Raw genomic sequence first — 23,936 nt, 5'->3', positions numbered from 1 at the left:
AGGAGAACCAAGACCAGACATTGGTCCGTAACGTTAAGTGTTTCTCTAGGTATGAGAGGATGCAAGAATTTGGGCTCATAAAAATCTTGACCTGAAAACATCTGACTTTCTGAAGGCCTGTTCTTCCAGTTTTTCCCAGAACACAAAGTGCCTTATTTCTGATCTCTACCCTGAACTTCTTTTAGGGGCTGCTGAAGCTCAGCAGCTTGCACTGGTCATGATTTAATTTTTGTAGAGGCAGCTGGCAATTACCAACATCCAGTCAGCAGGTCCCCTTCATAGCCACATTTTTTACCGTGTTTTGGAGGCATTTCATGGCCACTGTGTCCCACAATGCGGGGAAGGCTCATTCCCAAGTCTAGTGAAGATTCCATTGATAGGTCACTTAATGTACTGTTACTAGACCAGGCCTTGTGAGTAGCAAAAGTCTCTGGACCATCCATGTTTTACTGACCTCTTGGTCCAGGAAAATATTCCCTCCTGTTACTTCTTCGCGTGTCTAGAGTTACATTATTAAAATAGTTGATCTCATATGGAACTGCATATCAGCATTTTATCATAGGCTTAGTCATTCATTTGGTAACATAAGAAACAAGTTTCTGAAACAGATGACATAGAATATAATATACCTAGCAGCAGCAGCAGCAGTTGTTGTAAGATCATAAGTAAGAATTTAAGTCAAGAACTTCCATTAGGTATAGCATGGTATGTGCCCAGGTCATCTGACTTAGTTGTTAAATGACTATAGCTTCAATTCAGTTCAGTTCAGTTGCTCAGTCGTGTCCAACTCTTTGCGACTCGATCAACTGCAGCACGCCAGGCCTCCCTGTCCATCACCAACTCCCAGAGTCCACCCAAACCCATGTCCATTGTGTTAGTGATGCCATCCAATCATCTGATCCTCAGTTGTCCCCTTCTCTTCCTGCTCTCAATCTTTCCCAGCATCAAGGTCTTTTCAAATGAGTCAGCTTTCTGCATCAGGTGGTCAAAGTATTGGAGTTTCAGCTTCAACATCAGTCCCTCTAATGAACACCCAGGACTGATCTCCTTTAGGTTGGACTGGTTGGATCTCCTTGCAGTCCAAGGGACTCTCGAGAGTCTTCTCCAATATCACAGTTCAAAAGCATCAATTCTTCAGCACTTAGCTTTCTTCACAGTCCAACTCTCACATCCATACATGACTACTGGAAAAACCATAGCCTTGACTAGGCAGACTATAGCTTGGTGGCAGTCTAATTAAGCCTTTTAGCGATATAACAACTATCTCAGAAGTGAGTCTTAGTAAACAGACCTTAGTTAACAACGCTAGAACTTAATATTCAGTGAAGCATAATTTTTTTTTGTTTTTTCTCTATTGTGAGGACATTAACCCTGTAGCCAGAGAAGGCTTTAACTCATCAAATAAAAATGAGGTTTGTCAGGGAGCTGGGAAAATCCAAGTGGTCATCTTGGATTTACCTTAGCCCTGATTCTGATTAGCAGCTATTCACCCATTTTTAATTCCCCAATTTAGGAGTAGACTCAGTTCAATTCAGTTGCTCAGTTGTGTCTGACTCTTTGTGTAGACTCTGAGTGGAGTGGTACACTCAAAGGGTGGATTTGAGTGGACCATTCTTTGGACCATTGCCATGCTTTAAATTGACAAGGGTTAATTTTTGTAGAAGCAGCGTGAGCTTTGTCTACATCTATCATAATTTTTATAGATCATGGTGAAATAATGCTTATTTAACAAAGTAACAAAAGATTTTAGAAACAAATAGAAATCACTTAAAGGCAAAGAAATTCACAATCTGTGATCAAAAGCTGTATTCTAAGAAAACTTCTTCTCTTAACAGAGAGAGTCGACCAAATTCCAGTCTGGTACCAGCTTACTGTTAATAATAAAATATGTTTATTTGGTTAACCTTAGAAAAGTCTTTTTCATACATCTTGAAGTAGCAGTATTCTTGCAAAGACAAAGACATCAGAGTGAAACTACAGAAGACATGTTTAAAATTTGGTTAACTTGCCATTGACAAAGAAACCTGGTCATTGCTGTGACATGTAACACTTTAACATGGTAGGTAACTAGAATTATAACTGACATTTTACCAGAACATATCAGATTTTCATGTATTCCACATAATTTTTAGGATATCTACAGTAGAAGCATCAATCATACAATATAACCTGAGATGATTCATCATTCCTCCAACAGTACTTCTCATATAATTTAACATGTCAAATGAACCCAAGTAATTTAATATCTCTTTTTGGAACATCTCAGGGGCCCTCTGAAGCATCCTAAAGTTAGCTAAAAGTCAAATCATTTGGAAAGTTTTGTCAATAAATATCAAAAGGGTTTATAACAGTCAGATAGGCTCATATTGGTCACTGTGAAACAATAGTTATTCACTTAGCCAAAGTAGCAAAAAGGATTTCAAAGGCAAATATAGAACAGATCAATTAAGAGGTAAAGAAACTTAAATTTATTATTAGAATTTATTATTTATTATTAGAATTATTTATTTATTTATTATTTATTATTAGAATTATTATTATTAGAATCTTAACAGAGAGAAAGGCCAAATTTAAGTTTTTGCATCAGCATTTAAATTCATTTAAAAGCAAACTTACTTAAATTTATTAGTCCTAACCATGCACAAAACTTTTCTCAGGGTCCACTTTCCACAAAACTTCTTATCACTTTCTGTACCAATTACTTTGTTCTCGCATCCTGAAGCAACCACCTGTAAGTCAGACTTACTTCCTTTTCCCTTCATAAAATGCAATTTCATTCCTCATACCTTCTTTATTAAAAACATTCAGCCTACTTTGCTTAAGCAACCAAGAACTGACCTTTATATTAGCATTCTGTAGATTGGTGAGCATAAATATCTGATAATTTCTAAAAAAAAAACCTTTGCTTTCTTATAGAAAATATCTCAGAGTAGCACCAAACATATTTATGAGTAGTCCCAAATCTCTTTAGTTTCTCTGTAAAAGGAAGTTAGTGTTCAGTGATGAATATTTCAGAATCTTATTTTATTTGGAAGTGACCTAGGTATTCAATAAACTTCTGTCACTTAGTTTAGCACAACTGCAGACATTCAGGTTACCAAAATCTGGAGAGACTATTTTAGACAGACATTTCTAAAGTATATTTATTCCTAATAGAGTTTATCTAAAAGCTCATATCATTTGCATATTATTTTTTAGAAGTTTCTTTACTCGAGATATTTTCCTCGTTGACAAACATGTAACAGATATAAAATATAACTATTTAACATGTTAAACCTAGGCACAATGAAAATATTAATGTTAATGACTTGACATGTCTATATTAGATTAGCAAACAAACATTAATACTAGATACTTAATATTGAATATTTCCCAGCACATGTGAACCTCAGATTCATTCAGTTAAGTTTCTCTTGTATTTAGAATTGTTTGATTTGTAAGCAATTACTTTTCTTTAGGCCAATTAAATTAGAGCTCATTTATATCTGAACTTCAGTATTATCGAAAAAGATACACACTGAGAAATACATAAATCCAGATGGACAGATAGAGATCTCATAGTTTTCCAGTTGAGATTTAAAATGTCTCTTTGACACTTTTTTTTTCTTGGCTTGAAGTTCTAATTTGACCAAGGCTGAGGTCTCAGGCAAAGTGGGCTGTGTATTTCAAAGACCTGGCAAGGGTTAACATCAAGTTTTCCCTAGGCAGGCCTTTTTAACAAGCTAGTTGTTTTTAATTGCATATCCAAAAAGAACTGTTTTTGCAAGTTTCCAAGAAAAAAATTTCATTTTAACCAGTTTTCTCCAGGGTCTAAACAATATACGGCCATCCTGTGTCCAAAAGTCATCTTTCCTTTCTGTAGTGATAGTTTTATAACTAAAATATAGACCAAATAGTGTTCAAATTGACTCTCATGTCAGAGACAGACAGCTGATAAACATCTTGGATTTGCCTGTCTGGGAGAAGTGGGGTCTTGTTTGATCAGAAGAATCTGAAGGAGTAAGGGAATTTGCAAGGGTAGGGAAGGAAGCTTGGTCCCTCCCCACCCTGAGAGACAGGAGTAGTTAGAAGGGAATTCTCTAGAATGTTCAGGAGAGTTTTTGATCCCTCAAGCTTTTGGATATAGGAGAAAGACCTGGACCAAAGGGAACCTCAGAATCCTTTCCTAGTCTCCAACAATAGATATCAAGTGGGGATTGGAAAGGTCGAGTAGGGGTCCATCTAATCTGATGGAGAAGGAGGCATAGGGGGATGGGATAGGGAGGCAACAGAAACACACATGTAGCATGAGTCCCTCAAATCCAGATTCTAAGGGCCATGAAGGACTGAACATAAGGAAACTCTGAGTCCTTTCCCTGATTTTGGCAAAAGAGATGAAGTTAAAGGATTGTGCTACAATCTAGTGTGTCATTCAGAGGACATTTTTTTTGTTCCCCCAGTTTGTATTGGGTCTAGGCCTTTTGCAGGGTCAAATTTTTCCAGTTCCAGAGAATATAGCCAAGGGGTGAGTCTGAGACAGAGGCTCCCAGGACATACCAGAACCCACTGTTAGCCTGCATGCCATAGAATGTGGGTACTGTTAGCCTGCATGCCATAGAATGGGGGTACTGAGAGTCACCAGCTGACAGAAAGGCATCTCTTTTGTTCCAGTGATCTCTCCCTGTGACTGATGGCACAAAATGGCTGACCATCCCAACAAGTGCATCGGGCAGTGAGAGGTGACCCCTGAGAACTGTTCAGCTAAGGTACCGTGTGACCCAGGCAGAGAAGGAGATTCTCGGGAGCGACCATGGTTGACTCACCATTTGGCATTTCCCTGAAGTGTGGAGGGCACTCTTGGAATGGCTCAGAGGCAACACTTAGGCTCCTGTAAATCAATCTGGACTAAAAAGGAAAGAAGTGAAAGTGACAGGGAAGATAGGCTGAGGAATCCACCTTACAGTCCTATTGGGGAGGCGGTGGCCAGGGGACGATGGGCTCTATGTTTTGACTCAACCACTATGTGCCTAACATGAAGCGTGGAAGTTGTCTTGCTAGGGGTAGATGCCCTTGTGGTGTGATTCATTCCATGACTCCCTTATCCTCACATGGGTGTCTTCATGTGGCAGACACCATAGTGGCTTTTAAGTGCCTGGCCTGTGCCCACACAACCTGGCCTGTGCCCACACAATATTGGTTGGCCTAATCCTCAGAAAGGAGTCAAAAGGAGAGACCTTCACCCATCTAGGTGGCAGCTACTGGAATGCAGTGAGCAGTGGGGCCTTTGGAATATACCAGGGGGTAACCCTGGCCAGACGACCTCAGTTGCTTCCATAGCCACTTGCCTGTTGGCAGAGATCCCTATGAGAAACGAGAGGCCAGGAGGTGGGGAAGAGACCCCAAGTCCCTACACAGGCAACCAGAAATGTCGTGGCCTGTACACAGGTTGGAAAAGAATTTCCAGACATGAGGAAGAATGAGAGGAGAGTAAGATTAGAGTGGGAGAGGCCATTAAAACTGGGCTGGCTCAAAGGAGAGTCGAACACTTTTGCAGGCTTGTAACCAATTTTTATAGCCTCAAGACAGAAAATTCCTACTGGGATGGTGGCATTAGGTGATTGGTTAGGATGCTATAGAATGGGTATTTTACAGGAACAGGGTCAGGGTGCTGGCTGGTTTACATACAGAGGCTCATGGCAACAGTAGCTTTGGGGCTTTGTCAGTTGCAGAAATTTCTATCCTGTGACCTTGGTACAGGGCTCCACACCTATGACCTCAGTTTAGGGCTCCACAGTAAGCACTCAAGAGTGTTGGCTGCTGTTTTTACCAGGTATGGATAAGTAAAAAGACTATTATAATTCAGAGTGAAAATGTGATAGAAGAGTATTGTGATGGTACAGGAGTGGATGAGATTCTGTAGAAACTCAACCTGGGAGAATCAGTTCCATTTGTGGTGAGACCTTGCAGTGTTAAATTGCCCTGCGGGGTTCTAGGAGCCTTCAGACAGAAGGTAAAGTGCATGTAAAGGCAAATAGATGGGGAAGCAATGCTCAAGAATCACTACAGATGGTGATTACAGAGCCATGAAATTAAAAGACGTTTGTTCCTTGGAAGAAAGGCTATGACCGACCTAGACGGTGTATTAAAAAGAGACATTACTTGGCTGACAAAGGTCTGTATAGTCAAAGCTATGGTTTTTCCAGTAATCATATATGGATGTGAGAGTTGGACTATAAAGGCTGAGCACTGAAAAATTGATGCTTTTGAACTGTGGTGTTGGAGAAGACTCTTGAAAGTCCCTTGCACTGCAAGGAGATCCAACCAGTCCATCCTAAAGGAAATCAACCCTGAATATTCATTGGAAGGACAGATGCTGAAGCTCCAATCCTTTGGCCACGTGATGCGAAGAGCTGATTCATTAGAAAAGACTGTGATGCTGGGAAAGATTGAAGGCAGGAGGAGAAGGGGATGACAGAGCACAAGATGGTTGGATGGCATCACCTACTCAATGGACATGAGTTTGAGCAAGCTCTGGGAGATGGTGAAGGACAGGGAAGCCTGTTGTGCTGCAGTCCCTGGGGTTGCAAAGAGTCGGACACAACTGAGCAACTAAACAACAACAAGGTTATACAGTTTTTAAGTGGCAGGACCAGGATATGAATTAGTACAGTCTGACCACAGAGCCCACACTTTTACCATTAAGATGAGAATGGCATGCCAAGGGCAGAATTAGATCCAGGAAGATCAGTTATAAACATCATTGACAAATTATGCAAAGGGATCAACTTGGTTGAGATCAGCAAAGGACAATGGATTTGCCAATTCAGAAGCTATTACTTAAGAAATATGTATCCATACCAGTTGCATGTTGGGACTGGAACCTAAATTGTTGTGGATTAATATATTAATTGAATTAAACTCTATCTAGTGATGCTCTTACTCTAGCTAACTACTCTAGTTCCTCTAGTTATCTAAAGTTCCTCTGACATTCTCTGCCTTTTCCATCTTAGGAACCTTTGGCTAGGCTAGCCTCCTTCTCTAAGATGTTGGTTCTCTTAACTCTTTCTGTGATTGGCATCAGTTCATTCAGATCTTGGCTTTATTGTAAGCTCCTCTGATACATTTTCTTTGGTAGTTTATAAAAAGTAAATTTTACTTATTTTTTTGTTGTTTTCGGTCATTAAGTCATGTCTGATTCTTTGCGACCTCATGAACTGCAGCACGCCAGGCTTCCCTGTCCTTCACTATCTCTGCTGCTGCTGCTAAGTTGCTTCAGTCGTGTCCGACTCTGTGCGACCCCACAGACGGCAGCCCACCAGGCTCCTCTGTCCCTGGGATTCTCCAGGCAAGAACACTGGAGTGGGTTGCCATTTCCTTCTCCAATGCATGAAAGTGAAAAGTGAAAGGGAAGTCGCTCAGTCGTGCCCAACTCTTAGCGACTCCATGGACTGTAGCCTACCAGGCTCCTCTGTCCATGGGATTTTCCAGGTAAGAGTACTGGAGTGGGGTGCCATTGCCTCACTATCTCTAGATTTGCTCAAACTCATGTCTGTTGAGTCTGTGGTGCCATCCAATTTATCTCATCCTTGTTGTCCCCTTCTCTTCTTGCCCTCAATCTTGCCCACCATCAGGGTCTTTGTCAGTGAGTTGAATCTTCTCATCTGGTGGCCATAAATAGTATTTGCTTCCTTTGAGGCATATGTCACAATTTGGAATTATGCATTGACTTATCAGTGTACTAGTTTATTGTTACTCTCCCCAACTAGTTATGACTCCATGAAGGTAGGATTTGTTCTTTAGTTTCTATCCCTAGCGTAGTGCCTTGAACACAGTAGTTGCCAAGTAAATATTGTTGCTTGTATCAGTGAAGGAACATTTCCTATTTATATGGATTAATACTGAACTGTTTTGTTTTCTTGAAAATAATCAATCTCTGAGAGATGGATAGGGAGAAGCAAAGTCAACACAGCTTAAAAAAAACAGTTTAGAGCTACCATGTCTTGAAAGTGTCACATGTTCAGTAAGCATGCATTTTTTTCACATTACAAATAACATATTAGCAATATAGGTACCTGCTTATATGGTTCTTTGGATGTTGCTAAGGTGTTTTCATTGGTTCAGTTCAATTCAGTCACTAAGTTGTGTCCGACTTTTTGCAACCACATGAATCGCAGCACGCCAGGCCTCCCTGTCCATCACCAACTCCCGGAGTTCACCCAAACTCATATACATCGAGTTGGTGATGCCATCCATCCATCTCATCCTCTGTCGTCCCCTTCTCCTCCTGCCCCCAATCCCTCCTAGCATCAGGGTCTTTTCCAATGAGTCAACTCTTCGCATGAGGTGACCAAAGTATTAGAGTTTCAGCCTCAGCATCAGTCCTTCCAATGAACACTCAGGACTGGTCTCCTTTAGGATGGACTGGTTGGATCTCCTTGCAGTCCAAGGGACTCTCAAGAGTCTTCTCCAACACCACAGTTCAAAAGCATCAATTCTTTGGCGCTCAGCTTTCTTCACAATCCAACTCTCACATCCATACATGACCACTGGAAAAACCATTTCATTGGTTAGAATCCCAATTTTATTTTCATTATTGACTCAAAAGGGGTTAAACTAAGATTGAGCAAGAAGGGAGAGTTCTTGATAAAGCTATAACAGAAAAATGAAAACAACAGTTCTTGTCTTCAAGAAGTATACAGTCAAATGAAAATGGCTATCAAGTAATCAACAGCCTATATTATACAGCACAGTAAAGGAAGTTGTAAAAGTAAGAGAGGATGATATGGTTGGATGGTATCACCGATTCGATGGACATGAGTTTGAGCAAGCTCCGGGAGTTGGTGATGATCAGGGAGGCCTGGTGTGCTATAGTCTATGGGGTTGCAGAGTGTTGGACATGACTGAGACTGAGCTGAACTGAACTGAAAGGAGGTTGTAATAACTCGTTTATTACTGTAACTGTAAAGGAGGGGTAAAGGAATCAAAACAACTGCTGAATATAAATGGAGAAGACAACTAGAGCTATCTGCCAATAGAGGTAGTTCTGAGTGTCTAAAGAGACGGTAGTAATTTTGTTGGAGAAATTTCTTCCTTTATAGGAAGTTTGGACATGGTCTCTCAGTTCCTCCCAATTTTAAGATTCTGTGAGATATTGCAGGGGGAGAAAAATATGCTTGATCTTAAAAGATTGAGTAGAACTTACGTGGCTGTCACTAGAGCATGTAATTTCCTTCATTTCCTTGTGTAACAATAGTATCATTTTCCTCTGTTTTTATGTATTAAATGAGAACCATAAATCCAGTTGAAATGTAAGCGCTCGGCAGGGCTAACTAGCTCTGAGAACCTCTTAACATATCAATTCAAAAACACAATTTAAGCTTTTGGTTCAGGAAAATGGCAAGTCACTATCTATAAAAAAGGGTGCTTTTGAATAGTTCAGTCAGTGTTAAATCCTCAAGTGCTGTTTTCCTTATTCTTTGCCTGACAGTCTTTTTTATTCATCTTTTATATTTTAATATAAATGTCATGTTTCTTAGAAGAGGTCTCAGAACAATAAAGTAAATTATACATTTCTTATTTTTATCCTGCTGCACCTTCAATACATTTGCATGTTAAGGCTTTGTTTTGATATATTCTAAGAAAATCATTTAAATATGGAAATACTAAGAAAAATCATTATGCTTTGTTATGCCTCTAGTTATAGTTAGATCTAACTATATAATACCACAATCTGAAATAATTTTACATATATATGTATTTTTTTACAGATACGTTTTCTGAAATTCTGAATCATGAGTCTAGCACTTAATGATCTGCTTATTTGCTGCCGTCAACTAGAACTTGATAAAGCTACAGAGCGAAGGGTAGTAAATTACTTAAATTTAATCTTTCTTTGAAATGTATGTGTGATTGGTAACTCATTATTTTGTTCTTTTTCATTTTCAGAGAGAGATTGAGAAATTTAAGCGCCTGATTGAGGATCCTGAAACTGTTCGACATTTAGATCACCATTCAGATTCCAAACAAGGGAAATATTTGAATTGGGATGCTGTTTTTAGGTATTCGATTCTAATTTTTTTTTTCTGTCTTACTTTTCTCTTTCATTTTTATTTCTGTTGTGATATTTTTGTGTGTATATAGGTCAACTTATCTTTGCTCCTTGTATATCGTTGTGCCTTGCATAGGAAATTGATGCTCGATATTTATCTGAAACATAATTTTTAAAGGATGTTCATATAAAAAAGTTAAGATTTTTGAATTATTTGTTCAATAAAATGTCTTTGACATATCTCACTCAAGATGAGAATTTCTTTCATATCACTTCATTCATAAGACTTTATTTCAAATTATAGAATAAAATTAAGTTATAATAAGTCTTTTATAACTTTGACATCTTTAAATATTGCTCTAAGTAACTGCCATATATAAACATAATAAAAAAGTAAAAAGGAATTTTAGAAAAATTCCATATGATTTCAGTTAACAAACAAAACTCATGCTTTGGAAAGACACAATTCATTACTTGACTGGAGTGGCAAACAGAATTGATGCTTTTATATAAGGGCATAATTTTCAGTTATGAAATCCATTCATAACTAGAAATAGGTGGTAAGACTTAGGAAAGATAAAGTATTTTAAAGTAACGTAGAATACTGATAAACTTGAAAGAACATTTTCAGTCTAGTGAAATATGAGTATATATTCATTCTTGAGTGTTTAGAATAGATAATCTATTTTATTTTTTAGTTTTTATTTGGCACTAGACGGACCATTGAGGATTTCATTGTGGATAACATGAAAAAGACACACTTCTTTTCCTGTGGTTCCTTACTTTATTTCAGATGCCACAAATAATTTTTGTTGTTTTAGTCACTTATTCCTGTCTCTTTTGTGACCCCATGGACTCTAGCCCACCAGGCTCCTCTGTCCGTGGGATTTCCTAGGCAAGTATACTGGAGTGGGTTGCCATTTCCTCTGCAGGGTATCTTCCTGACCCAGGTTTTGAATCCACATCTCCTGCATTTGCAGGCAGATTCTTTTCCACTGAGTCCCCAGAAAAGCCTACTACAAATACCGTTATTATCTAAAGATGAATATTTTGCATTAGTTGATCATGTAGGCCATCTGTGTACCTAACACTTCCAGCTAATCATGAATATCTTATAGGCAGACTTCATTTAAATTAGGGCTAGAAACCTTACCAACTCTTTAGGAAGGAGGTTCCTATTTTGCTGAAAGTTTTACTTTTGTTTTAGGTTCAAAGGATTTGTTAACAAAAGAAATCACTTGTTACAAATCAATAAGTTCAACTTTTAATAGATGATTATTTAACTTAATTTCAGTTCAGTTTAGTAGCTCAGTCGTGTCTGACTCTTTGCAGCCCCATGAACCACAGCACACCAGGCCTCCTGTCTATCACCAACTTCCAGAGTTTACCCAAACTCATGTCCATTGAATCGGTGATGCCAGCTAACCATCTCATCCTCTGTCGTCCCCTTCTCCTCCTGCCTTCAATCTTTCCTAACATCAGGGTCTTTTCAAATGAATCAGCTCTTCGCATCAGGTGGCCAAAATATTGGAGTTTCAGCTTCAACATCAGTCCTTCCAGTGAACACCCAGGACTGATTTCCTTTAGGATGGACTGGTTGGATCTCCTTGCAGTTATTAAAAGAACAGAAATAGAAACAAGAGTAACAGCACATACATCACCAAATTGGGCCAACCAACATTCAGACTTAAACAGTGCTGGGAAGTCCCTTGTTAACAGCAATCTGGAGTCCCAATTGGGAAAAGGTCCTGGGCTGTACGTCCACCCCAAGGGTGAGACTTCAAGTTGCTATTTTAGGGGCTCTCATTTATAATCCCAGGCCACAAACTGATATCATCTTCAGTTTGCATGCACAAATGAAACTCTGATTTAATTTTTACAATGTGGTTTCACCTTGTGAGTCATAAGACGTTTTAGACCCTGGGGGACTGGCTAGGTCCTCAGGGGCTTAAGAGATTCCAAGACCCATTCCTTTCTTAACTCAAGTGCCCCCTGACTTGCTATGCTTGCAGGCAGGTATGAAATCCAGGCAGTGTCCAGGCAGATCAGAAGGAGGTGACAGCCCTACTCTGTTGCTTCTGAATTTGGATAAGACTTCCTCCATTTTAATTTCCCTAATAGTAGGTCATGTAATACACACACACACACACACACACACACACACACATACATGTCATGTACTAAATAGCAGAAAGAGGTGAGAAAGAATTGAGAGCTCTTAATTGTATTGCAAGCTTTTGATGATAAATGAGAAAGCAAGCAGGAAAACAGTAAAAAATCATGGAAGTTAATAGATTAAGAACTTTGTAGACCAGACTTTAAATTGGTGTTGAGGGCTTGGCCTTGGAAATGTAATTGTTTTGATTAGTGTACCTTGTTTGAAGAAGTGTGGTTTAAAAGCTCTTTATGATGGCATGAAGAACATTTTGAAACTATTAAAAAATAATGTTAGTATTTAACAAGTTTCTGGAATTCCATTTCACTTTTTTGAAGGTTTTTACAGAAATATATTCAGAAAGAAACAGAATGTCTGAGAACAGCAAGACAAAATGTATCAGCTTCGACACAAGCCACTAGGCAGAAAAAGATGCAAGAAATCAGTAGCTTGGTCAAGTGCTTCATCAAATGTGCAAATAAAAGTAAGTGCTGTTACTTGGCTTAATGGGTTATTGTTTCATGAGTTTGGTCTGAATATGGTGAGATAAAAGTTGAGTACTAACTCTGATTTCTAGTACATATAATGATTTTTCATATTATAGCTTCAAATATTTGGAGGAATTTATACAAGCATAGTAAAAAAGTGAAAGTGAAAGTCACTCAGTCATGTCTAACTCTTCGCAACCCCATGGACTATACAATATTCTGCAGGCCAGAATACTGGAGTAGATAGCCCTTCCCTTCTCCAGGAGATCTTCCCAACCCAGGGATTGAACCCAGGACTCCCTCATTGCAGGTGGATTCTTTACCAGCTGAGTCCCAAGGGAAGCCTGTTATACAAGCATAGAATGATAGAATCTCAGGGTTGAAAGAATTAAAAGATAGTATTTCTGGAGAAGGAAATGGCAACCCACTCCAGTATTCTTGCTTGGGAAATCCCATGGACAGAAGAGCCTGGCCATCTACAGTCCATGGGGTCATGAAGAGCTGGATGTGACTGAGTGACTAAACAACATTTTTTTTTTTTACTCTAAAGATAATGTCATGGCTTTCAAAGGTGCTTTTGTAGCTGGAGGGATGGTTTGATGCCTTTCAAATCTGAACACTTAATGCACCTCTCAGCTCCTCCTGGATCCCCATCCCTTTGTCATATGCAGGTGTCTAGGCTGCTGGCGGCCGCTGGGTCTGGAATGCAATCTCCATTGCCTCGGCTTCCGCTGGCAGACAGAATACATCCTTTTTATCTGTATCACCTGCAGTTTAGAAACGAGTTTCCAGAGGCTACTGTAACAGGACCTTAATTATGGACTTTGCGTGGCAGGAATCTACTCGTTAGAGCTTGGAAAAAAAAAAATTATTTCATCTACCCATTCATCTATATATCCCTGGCACTTAGATAGTCTCAATGATTAAACATACCTTTGAGGCTTTGTTTTCTATCTTTGAGTGGTTCTCATAGTAGGAAAAACTTGTCTGTTTGTTACTGCTTCTGTTTTCTGAGATAATACAGAAAAATACTACTCTTTTTAATATGATGTCCTTTGAGATAATTGAAGTTAGACATGATATATCCTGAGTCCTCTTCTATAAGCTAAACAGACCCACTTCCTTTAGCTCGTATGGCCTACTTTTGTGTCACTTTTGTAAATATTCCTCGGTTTTATTCTCTCTCTTAAAATGTGTGGGACTCAGTCTTATAGGCATATTCTGATTGGTATGGAGTGGAACAGGGCTTGGATATCTTTTATTCTATACTTTAACTAATTCATTGTAAGATCAATTAGCTTTCTTGGCAGTCAGAACCCATACTCAACCAGCACCGTGCTTATTATAAATAAATAAAAAAAAAAGACAAGTTCTTTCTTGCTCCTGATGAGCTGCATAGCTCCCATTTTATACTTACATGGTTGATGTTTTGAAAAGCTAATATTTTTGAACTAGAATGCAGAAATTGCTTTCTATAAGGAAATGGTTGTCATACAGTGCTGAAAAGCTAGAAGCAGAAATATTTGTTTAGGAACTTGGACTCAAACTATTTACTCTTCAGAAAGTGGCTTTGTGATGCCAAGTTTAGTTTAAGAATCAGAAAAGCCGAATATGGGTAAACGTTATTAAGTAGAAGGATATAGAATTGTTAATAAATGATACTTCAGAATGATAGGATGCAAGTTTAGTCTAAAGACAATGGCTTTAGCAAAAATTTAGTTTTCTGTCTCCTCTGAGATGCCATTTCATGTGAATAGCTCCAAGTCCTGAGAAGAGACTCCAGCCATAGACAAAAGAAAACCACAGTGAAATGTTTTTGCACCTGCTTTTGCTCTGTATCTATTAAAATCTGTGTTCTTGGCTACTACTGCTGGGCTCTTAATAGATATTAATATGGTCTTACAGAGTTTATGATTGAATGAAAGATACTTGTAGCTCATTTGTAGCCCATCAGAAAAGTATGCCGCTTAGAATTTTGCTTTAAAGTGAAGAAAACCCTTCTATTGCAAAATTAGCAATGGGGATCACATTTTAAAGTATATTTTTATTTAAGAGTTCTTTTTCTTTGGAGTTTTACTTTGCAACTTAAACATTGTTAATTTCAGAGCAAGACCAGGCTGGTACTATCATGCTATCTCACTTCTTAAATTTTTTTTTCAAACAGTTTGAGGGTTGATGGGAATTTAACACATGTCTAAATCTTGCCAAACTTGCTTAACATCTAAGGTTAGATGAAAGAAACAGAGATGAGAAGAAAAGAGGTATCTGGAAAGGAACCAGTAAGCAAATATTGTTCAACTATGACAGAAGTTATAGTTAAGAAAATATTACAAAGACTATAAGAGAAATGCACAGGGTGTTACAGCAGAGGATATTGTGATTGTACATTTCATCATTAGCCAGATTTCTAAAATTATAATACAAGTCATTAGTAAAAATAATATTTTAGACAAAAGGCCAAGGAGCAATGATTTTTTTAGTTGTATCAGTGTATTTTTATTTATCATATTTCTATACTGAATACAACTAGTCTTATCACAAAAAACTCTGAACTAGTATATATTCAGATGTACATAATGACTTGCTCATAGCTTACAACAAAAAATATATATGTAATTTTAAGGTTGTTAGTAGTGAAATATGAAAAATTTCAACTGTGACACCAGCATGATTTACTGTAACAAAAGTAACTAAGTAATTTTTAAATGTATGTTGTTACCTATAAGAATATATCCATTTTATATATATATGTATATATATATAATGTATTTATGTATATATATATATATATATATACACACACACACATATATATATATAAAACTTTCAGGACCTCTAATAAACAAAACTAAAAATTATAGCCTTATATATTAGTATGCAATAAATGCTATTATAGGACTTGAAAATAATTTTCTTTTCAAAGTAAATAATAGTCTCCTTAATATCTTATTCTAATAAATTCAGATTTTTATTAAAAACACCGAGAAACTGAATCATTTTAGGTCTAATGTCAGAAATTGTGAATTATTAAGGATAGAGTGAAGGATTGTTTTTGTTATATAATCCTGCAGATTTTTCAGACTACCAGATTGGTAAAGGGACCAGATATAAATGTTTTTGACTTTTGCAGGCTGTATAGTCTCTGTCTCAACTACTCAACTTTGCCGTTTTAGCATGAAAGTAGCCATAAACAATATGTAAGTTAGTAGATATGTCTGTGGTCTAATAAAACTTTGTTTTCAAAAACAGATGATTGGCTGAATTTTGCCCGAAGGGCCGTAATTTTCTAATCACTCTTTTATGAGAAAGAGGTTCATACAGTTGCTGTTCCAAGCATCCTTAACATATTTTTCTTGAGATTAATGTTTCTGCTTGTTTATTTTTAAATAGGAGCACCCAGGCTGAAATGTCAAGAACTGTTGAATTATATCATGGATACAGTGAAAGATTCATCCAGTGGTGCTATTTATGGAGCTGATTGTAGCAATATATTGCTGAAGGACATTCTTTCAGTGAGGAAATACTGGTGTGAAATATCTCAGCAACAGTGGCTCGGTACGTTTTGAAGTTTATTGTTTGTGATTTTTTCCTTGTGAAATGAAATTTTGCCAGAAGAGCATTGAGAGACTATATATATCTCCCAAATGACCTCACAGTTTAACAGTACCTTGGTAAAATTAAATGGTTATAGATTTTAACAGTTTTTATGTATTGTTTACTTCCTAAATTATTATCACTAATAATGTATTTGGTGCCTGCTATCAGAACTTAAATTGCAGAATTGAAAGATGCCATATCTCTCCTCAAAGGCTTGGCAGTCCAATGACAGAAAAAAACAAAGTAAACCAAAAGTTAGAAGGAAGTGAGTTCACAGATCAGTAACACCTAAACTCAACAATGATTCATAGAGTAGAAAGAAGAATACAGAGAGAGGTGTCATAAAAGGGAAAGCAAGAGAGTTTCAAGTTGGAAGAGGTGTGTTTCAAGTGTTGTAGAGGTAGTAAGACACAGAAGTATCAATTGGATTAGGCAGTTAGCAGGTTACTGGTAAGGTGCTGTGCTGTGCTTAGTCACTCAGTTGTGTCCGACTGTTTGCGACCCCATGGACTGTAGCCCTCCAGGCTCCTCTGTCCATGGGGATTCTCCAGGCAAGAACACTGGAGTGGATTTCCATGCCCTCCTCCAGGGGATCTTCCCAACTGAGGGATTGAACCCAGGTCTCCTGCATTGCAGGTGGATTCTTTATCAAAAACTACTATAATAGAATATATAGGAGTCAGTGACTTAGAAGGTAAGTAGAGTGGGATGGATGCCAGCAAGGAATTGTTTACAGTTTCTAGGTGAGAAGTACTAAGTGACCACAAAGGAAATTTGGTCAGAGACTGAAATTTTTGAGTTTATTGATTTCAGAGGTAGAGTATTTCTGGCTCTGTGTGGGCTTAGTGGGTGGGAATGGTATTTGGCTTTAACGAGGTGACTTTAAGCCAGCTGTCAAAGTCTTCTAATATAGCTGCCTCTGAAAATTTAGAAACTCAGTATTTTTCATTGAGAAGTATTCAAGGTAATTTGTGATAACTTAATAGACATTTATCTGTATTTTTTTACTGTCAGTTTATCATTTCAAGATAAGATGTTTGTGGACTGTAAAACCATGACCTAATCGGTGCCCTGCACTGTATTCTACTGTTCCTACATGAATAAAGGTTTTCTCAGCTATTGGTTAATTTCTTATCTATCTGGGGCCTTTGCTGTTTTTCTGAACACAAAGGAAGTTGTGTCTCAAACAGGGCCTCAGAAAGCCTAGAAGCAGCCTTTGGAGAATAGGCCAGTGATGTCTAGGATACTCCAACACATCTGTCACCAAAATAGTTCAGCCTAAATATTTAGGATTTTGTACATTTTAATTATTACTTGTAACAATGGGTCTCTCTGAAAAATAAACAGTCATTCCTCTAGTCTCTGTATAATGATTCCATCATCTGGCACATTCTCTGAAATTCTCTGTATTTTTAAGGAAACTACCTCCACTTATAATAATCAGTCTTTTTGTTGAATTTTTCTAGTTAGTCAGTCATTCTGACTCAGAGTCCTTCCTGGTGGCACAAGCATTGCTCATCCAAGATGGATGTCAGCAAGAAGGATTCTGGGAGGTGGTTCGACACGTGGTGTCACCTTTTGACCTTTCCTGAACTCTTGCAGTTCAGTTCAGTCGCTCAGTCATGTCCAACTCTTTGCGACCTCATGAACTGCAGCACACCAGGCTTTCCTGTTCATCACCAGCTCTTGGAGCTTGCTCAAACTCATGTCCATCGAGTTGGTGATGCCGTCCAACCATCTTATCCTCTGTCGTCCCCTTCTCCAACGGACTCTTCCAGTTGGTGGTGGCTTAATAGCTCTGTGTTCCTTACCAGGACCTCCTTCATAAAACAACCCATGCAAATGGTTGCTATGGTGTCTGGCCAAGGTGGGTGGTTTCAGTCAGTGTGCTTCCCCTAACAATTCCTTGTTGTTTAGTTACTGAGTCACGTCTGACTCTTTGCAACCCTAAGGACTGCAGCATACCAGGCTTCTCTGGCCTTCACTCCTGGAGTGAAGTTTGTTCAAACTCATGTCTGTTGACTCAGTGATGCCATCCAACCATCTCATCCTCTGTCGTCCCCTTCTCCTCCTGCCTTCAGTCCTTCCCAATATCAGGGTCTTTTCCGATGAGTCAGTTCTTCACATCAGGTGGCAGGCTATTGGAGCTTCAGCTTCAGCATCAGTCTTTCAATGAATATTCAGGTTTTATTTCCTTTAGGATTGACTGATTTGACCTTCTTGCTGAAGAAGGGACACTCAAGAGGCTTCTCCATCACCACAATTCGAAAGCATTAATTTTTCGGCCCTCAGCCTTCGTTATGGTCCACCTTTCACATCTGTACATGACCACTGGAAAAACCATAGCTTAGACTATACAGACTTTTGTGGATTGCCTTTAATTCTGATGATAGTGTCCTCTGATGCACAAAAGGTTTTGATTTGATGAATACAGTTTATCTATTTTTTCTTTCGTTGCCTGTGCTTTGGGGGTCATTTCCAAGAAATCACTTCCAAATCCAATGTCATGAAACTTTTCCCCCTCTCTTTTCTTCCAAGAGTTTTAATAGTTTTTCCTCCAATATGATTTTGATTAGGAGTGGTAAGAACAGACATCCTTTCTTGTCCTGTTCCTGGTTTTAGGTGGAAAAATTCAGTGTTTGCTCATTAGCATGTTAGCTATTGATACAGGCTGAGGACATTTCCTTCTGTTCTGGTTGCTCATGGTTTTTTATCATGAGTGGTTATTGAATTAGGTTAAATTTTTTCCTGCATATATTGAGATAATCATAGAACTTTTTGTCTTAGTTTATTGATAATAGTGAGTTATGTTGATTAGTTTTTCATAGGTTGACTCAATCTTATGTTCCTGCTATATACCCTACTAGGGCATGATGTATTATCTATTTTATATATTGAATTTGAAAGTCATGGTTGTTGTAAGGTTTTTAACTATGAACTCAGTTTCTTTAATAGATGTAAGATTTAGGTTATGCAATATAGATGCAATATATTTAGGTTATATATTTCAGTGATATTTGATTATTTGTTTCTTTAAGAATTTGTCCATTTCATGTAAGCTGTTGAAAGTATGAGTGTAACGTTCTTAAATATTGTCTCACTATCCTTCTAATATGCTTAGGCTCTGTTGTGATATTGCCTCTTTGATTACTGATTCTGATCTTACATTTTTAGTTCCTTCTGTTTGTTTTGGGTTTCATTTCTTCTCTAGTTTCTTAAATGTAGATCATTAATTTGAGAGCTTTTTTCCCAGTACATGCATTTAATATAATAAATTTTTCTCTAAACACTACTTTAGTCACATCTCACAAATGTTGACAATGTTGAGAAAGCAATTTATAGCATTAAATGACTACATTAGAAAAGAAGAAATATATCAAGTATATATATGTAAATATATCAATGTATACCTTAAATTCCAAGTATATCAATATATACCTTAGATTCCATCTCAAGAACTAGAAAAAGAAAAATCCAAAGACTTGAAGCAGAATAACAGAAATCAATGAACACAGAAAACAATAAAGAAAAATTATAGAAACAAAAAGGTGACTCTTGGACTTCCCTGGTGGCTCAGTGGTAAAGAATCAACCTGCCAGTGCAGGAGACATGGGTTCAATCCCTGAGCTGGGAGGATCCCACATGCCACAAAGCAGCTAAGCGCATGCACCACGACTGTTGAGTGGGTGCTCTAGAGCCTGGGAGCTGCAACTCCTGAAACCCACATGCCCTAGAGCCTGTGCTTTGCATCAAGAGAAGCTACTTCAGTGGGAAGCCCGCTCACTGGAATAAGAGAGAGTGTGCTGCTCGTATCAGTGAAGACGCAGCACAGCCAAAAATAAATTTTTTTAAAAAAATAAAGATATTCTGGTTACTCATGGGCTACTCTATTCATTCTGGCTACTCTGAATACCCATCATTGCTGTGAGAAATTGTCCTTTTTCTCTGATTAGGAATCTCATGTCTTCTGTCAGTATCCATAAAACTGGTATTCTAATTTTTTTTTTTACATTTATCTGACTGCTGCTGCTGCTGCTGCTAAGTCGCTTCAGTCGTGTCCGACTCTGTGCAACCCCATAGACTGCACCAGGTCTTAATTGTGGCACATGGGATCTTCTGTCTTCATTGCGACATGTAGGATCTTTTAGTTGTGACCTGTGGGATCTTTTTAGTTGGAGCATGTAGTATCTTTTTAGTTGTTGCATATGGGATCTAGTTCCCTGACCAGGGGTCGAACCTGGGCCCCCTGCATTTGGAGTGTGGCGTCTTAGCCACTGGACCACTGGGGAAGTCCCCTGGTATTTTAATTTGTTAGATTGCAAATAGCATAAAGTCTCAGTCTTCTCACACTTCCTGACACACTATACACACATTATTAGGCAACTAGCATAAAGCAATATAAAACTGTGGAGAACACACTGTCTCAAGTGCTTTGTTGGGCCTAGCCAAAGGAATTTAGGAATAGAGAAATTAAGTCTGACGTCTGGCTCTTAAACTGGTGTTCACATACTTTGCTGCCTATAGTTGTTCCTGTCTTTTTTTTTTTTTTTTTTTTTTTTAATGATTTTTATTTCTTTATTTTTGGTTGTGCTGGGTCCTTGTCTCTGGGGGACTTTTCTCTAGTTGTGGTGAGCAGAGACTACTTTTTAGTTGCTGTGCCTGGGCTTCTCTTCACGGTGCTGCAGAGCACAGGTTCTAGGCATGTGGGCCTCAGTAGTTGTGGCACATAGGCTTAGCTGCTCTGCAGCACATGGGATCTCCTGGTCCAGGGATCAAACCTGTGTCTCCTGCACTGGCAGGCAGAGTCTTTACCACTGATCCACCAGGGAAGCCCTGTTCCTGTATTGAAGACAGTTTAATTTATAAAGTTAAATATTGATGGGATTCTTTAACTGTATTAAATACAAATTAGTATAATTTTTAATGTTTTGTTTATGAGATTACCAAAATTTGAATTGTGGCATTTAATTAAATGTTCTGATAGTTTTCTTTTTAAAAACATAACTAATACTTTTTTTTTTTTTTTTTTTTAAGAATTGTTCTCTGTGTATTGCAGTCTATATCTTAAACCTTCACAAGACATTAATAGAGTTTTGGTGGCAAGAATAATTCAAGTTGTGACCAAAGGATGCTGTTCACAGACTGATGGATTAAATCCCAAATTTTTGGATTTTTTTTCTAAGGCTATTCACCAGGCACGGTAATCTGTCTATTTTTGTTTTGTGTTGGAAATCCATCTGATCCTTTTTACAAGACTGTGTTTTATATTCAGTAACTACAATTTTTTACCAATCTTAAGAAAGCGTTGGACCTGTTATAGTAGAACTAGTGGATTCCCTAAGAAAGTGTTAGGTCCAGTACTTCCTGAATATTTAGTATGCAGAACGTGAAATAATGTTCTTGAGTTGGGAGATGTCTTGCTTTTTTAATAACAGGGAAAGCTTTATGGCCTCTTAAGTATTTTTATTTTCCCCATTTTCGAAGATAAGTATAATGCGCTAAGAATAAAATGAATTGGGGATGTGTTTTGGAAATATCAACATCTTATTGTGCTACATTACCCAATTTATAATGTGAACTATTTTGTAAGTGGTAGGTATTATGGATTAGTTTATTTTTAGACAGTGCTTTAGCAGTAGGGAGAGAGAACAGATCTCTTAGTGCCAATTAAGAACTGTTTTTTGCTGTTGCTATGCAATGCTGCTATGATTTTATTTTATTTTATTTTTTCCTGAACAAGTCTGAAAGTAAGATTATTTGGATGTCAAATTTTTTCTTTCAGTGTGCAACTTCATAACTGTCTTCAGTTTGTGCATTTTCCCCTGTTGTATTAAGTCTTTTTATTTTATGTTACAGCCAAGAAAAGAGCCCTGCAGGTCTAAATCATATCTTAGCAGCATTTATTATCTTTCTCAAGACTTTGTCTGTTAACTTTCGAATTCGAGTGTGTGAATTAGGAGATGAAATTCTTCCTACCTTACTTTATATTTGGACTCAACAGAGACTTAATAATTCCTTAAAAGAAGTAATTATTGAATTATTTCAGCTACAAATTTATATTCATCATCCAAAGGGAGCCAAAACTCAAGATAAAGGTATAAAGAAAGTTTTTTCCTATTTTGAATTTGTTTCTTCATTGATATACAAAGGGTTAAATATGAAATCTGTATGATCAGGAGGATATGATCTTCTTCTGGATTGTTATGCATGGTAATATAATTAGTCATGAGGATATCTTTCACTTTCTTAAAAAAAAATTGAAACTGTTGTAGCAAATCATATCATGCATTGCCATTTGTTTAGTACAGTTCTGCATTTATGAGGAGTACAAAGATGAGACACTGTTTCCTCTAGGAGGTGATTATGTAGTAATAATTAGGTGCTAAGAGGTGTGACACAGAGAAGGCAAGATCTTGTTTATCTACATATGTATTGCTTTTACTAGAAAAATAAAATAGATAAATATGGACTGAACCAGCTAGATGTCAGTTCCCAATGAAGATAAATACATATTGCCTCAAACCTCATAGTTATTCCAGGCTTCTGTTTGCTAGGAAAACTGAAAATAAATTACTTACCCTCCCTTCATTCCTTTAGGTTAATCTTTCACCAAGAGAGTATTGCTTGGATGGTGTAGTTCCATTCGGTAGACAAGAATTTTAGTGGGTAGAACCGGAATTCAATGAGTTCACTCATGCTTAGGCTATGTTTTGACTCTTGCTGATACTAGCTTTTAAGCCAATTCATCCTGGTTAGTATAATGACCTTACTTTATCACAACCAGCTGTGTGTGTTTTGTGCGTTCTTCTAGTATACATAGTTAGATGTATTTATAGCCATGAAATGACCATAGGTCAAAGAATACTGACTTTTCTCAGTTTTTCATCTTTCATATAGCTCTCACCAGAATGAAAATTAGGCTTATTAGGGGATGGTGTGATATATTTAGGGTTTTAGTTAAATGCATGTTTAGGATGAATTGAAAATCGGCAGATGATAAGGCTGTCAGAAATGCTAACACAGTTTTAGGCTACATTAATAGATTATATTAAGTTCTTAAATAGATTAAATTAAATTCATTAATAGATTTTAAATAGGTTCTTTGTTTGTGGAAAGTAATAGCCCCACTGTTTGTTCCTCATACTTGTTAGATCAGAATTGTGAGTATTCTGGTATGCTCATGAGATTTTGTAGAATAAGCATTTTTAAGAGACATAAGTTGACTGGAGTGAGTCTAGGGAAAGAGGAGAGATGATGTGTCTGGGTAACATGTTATTTGTACACTTGTTGAAGAAATTGGTAATGTTTTTCTGTTAAACAAAGGCATGCAGAGAAGCTGGTTCTCATATAAAAGAGGGGATGTATTAATTGTATTATTTTTTTTAAATTCTTCCATATTCTTATCAAACTTTCTCTAGCCAATTTAATCAAAATCTCAATCAAACTTTTCTTTTATTTCCTCTCTCCTCAAAGCATATACAGTTAACTGAGTGTGAGGTGGACATCATTAGGAAGTAGAGCTTGTCAAGGATATAGTCAGAGGAGCCATTAGTAGTAAATAGACTGCACCAGATGTCTTCTAATGTTTCTACCTCAACAGCTGAATGGTTTTGTGGGAGTTGGCAGTACAAATGGATTGTATATATAGATTATATTTTAATTATTTTTT

The 23,936-nt window shown here is 37.6% G+C and overlaps 1 protein-coding gene across 8 annotated transcripts in view; it reads left to right on the top strand.

The window, feature by feature from the left end:
- Positions 1 to 23,936, top strand: part of ATM (ATM serine/threonine kinase) — a 152,049-nt gene that overhangs the window by 1,551 nt on the left and 126,562 nt on the right. For 6 of the 8 annotated variants that reach the window (XM_006053341.4, XM_006053344.4, XM_006053339.4 and 3 more), the window contains exons 3-9: positions 4,651 to 4,745; positions 9,747 to 9,842; positions 9,925 to 10,037; positions 12,521 to 12,666; positions 16,061 to 16,225; positions 21,302 to 21,467; positions 22,124 to 22,362. In XM_006053341.4, coding sequence (XP_006053403.1) covers positions 9,771 to 9,842; positions 9,925 to 10,037; positions 12,521 to 12,666; positions 16,061 to 16,225; positions 21,302 to 21,467; positions 22,124 to 22,362 — 901 coding nt within the window. In that variant the 5' untranslated portion in view covers positions 4,651 to 4,745; positions 9,747 to 9,770. The remainder of the gene's footprint in view (positions 1 to 4,650; positions 4,746 to 9,746; positions 9,843 to 9,924; positions 10,038 to 12,520; positions 12,667 to 16,060; positions 16,226 to 21,301; positions 21,468 to 22,123; positions 22,363 to 23,936) is intronic. The other 2 variants (XM_006053340.4, XM_044929773.2) reach the window with 2 other exon arrangements.

The sequence above is a fragment of the Bubalus bubalis genome, chromosome 16 (assembly GCF_019923935.1).
Source record: "Bubalus bubalis isolate 160015118507 breed Murrah chromosome 16, NDDB_SH_1, whole genome shotgun sequence".
Lineage (NCBI taxonomy): Eukaryota > Metazoa > Chordata > Mammalia > Artiodactyla > Bovidae > Bubalus > Bubalus bubalis.
Note: the sequence above shows the minus strand (reverse complement) of the source record. Positions and strands in the feature narration are given on the sequence as shown.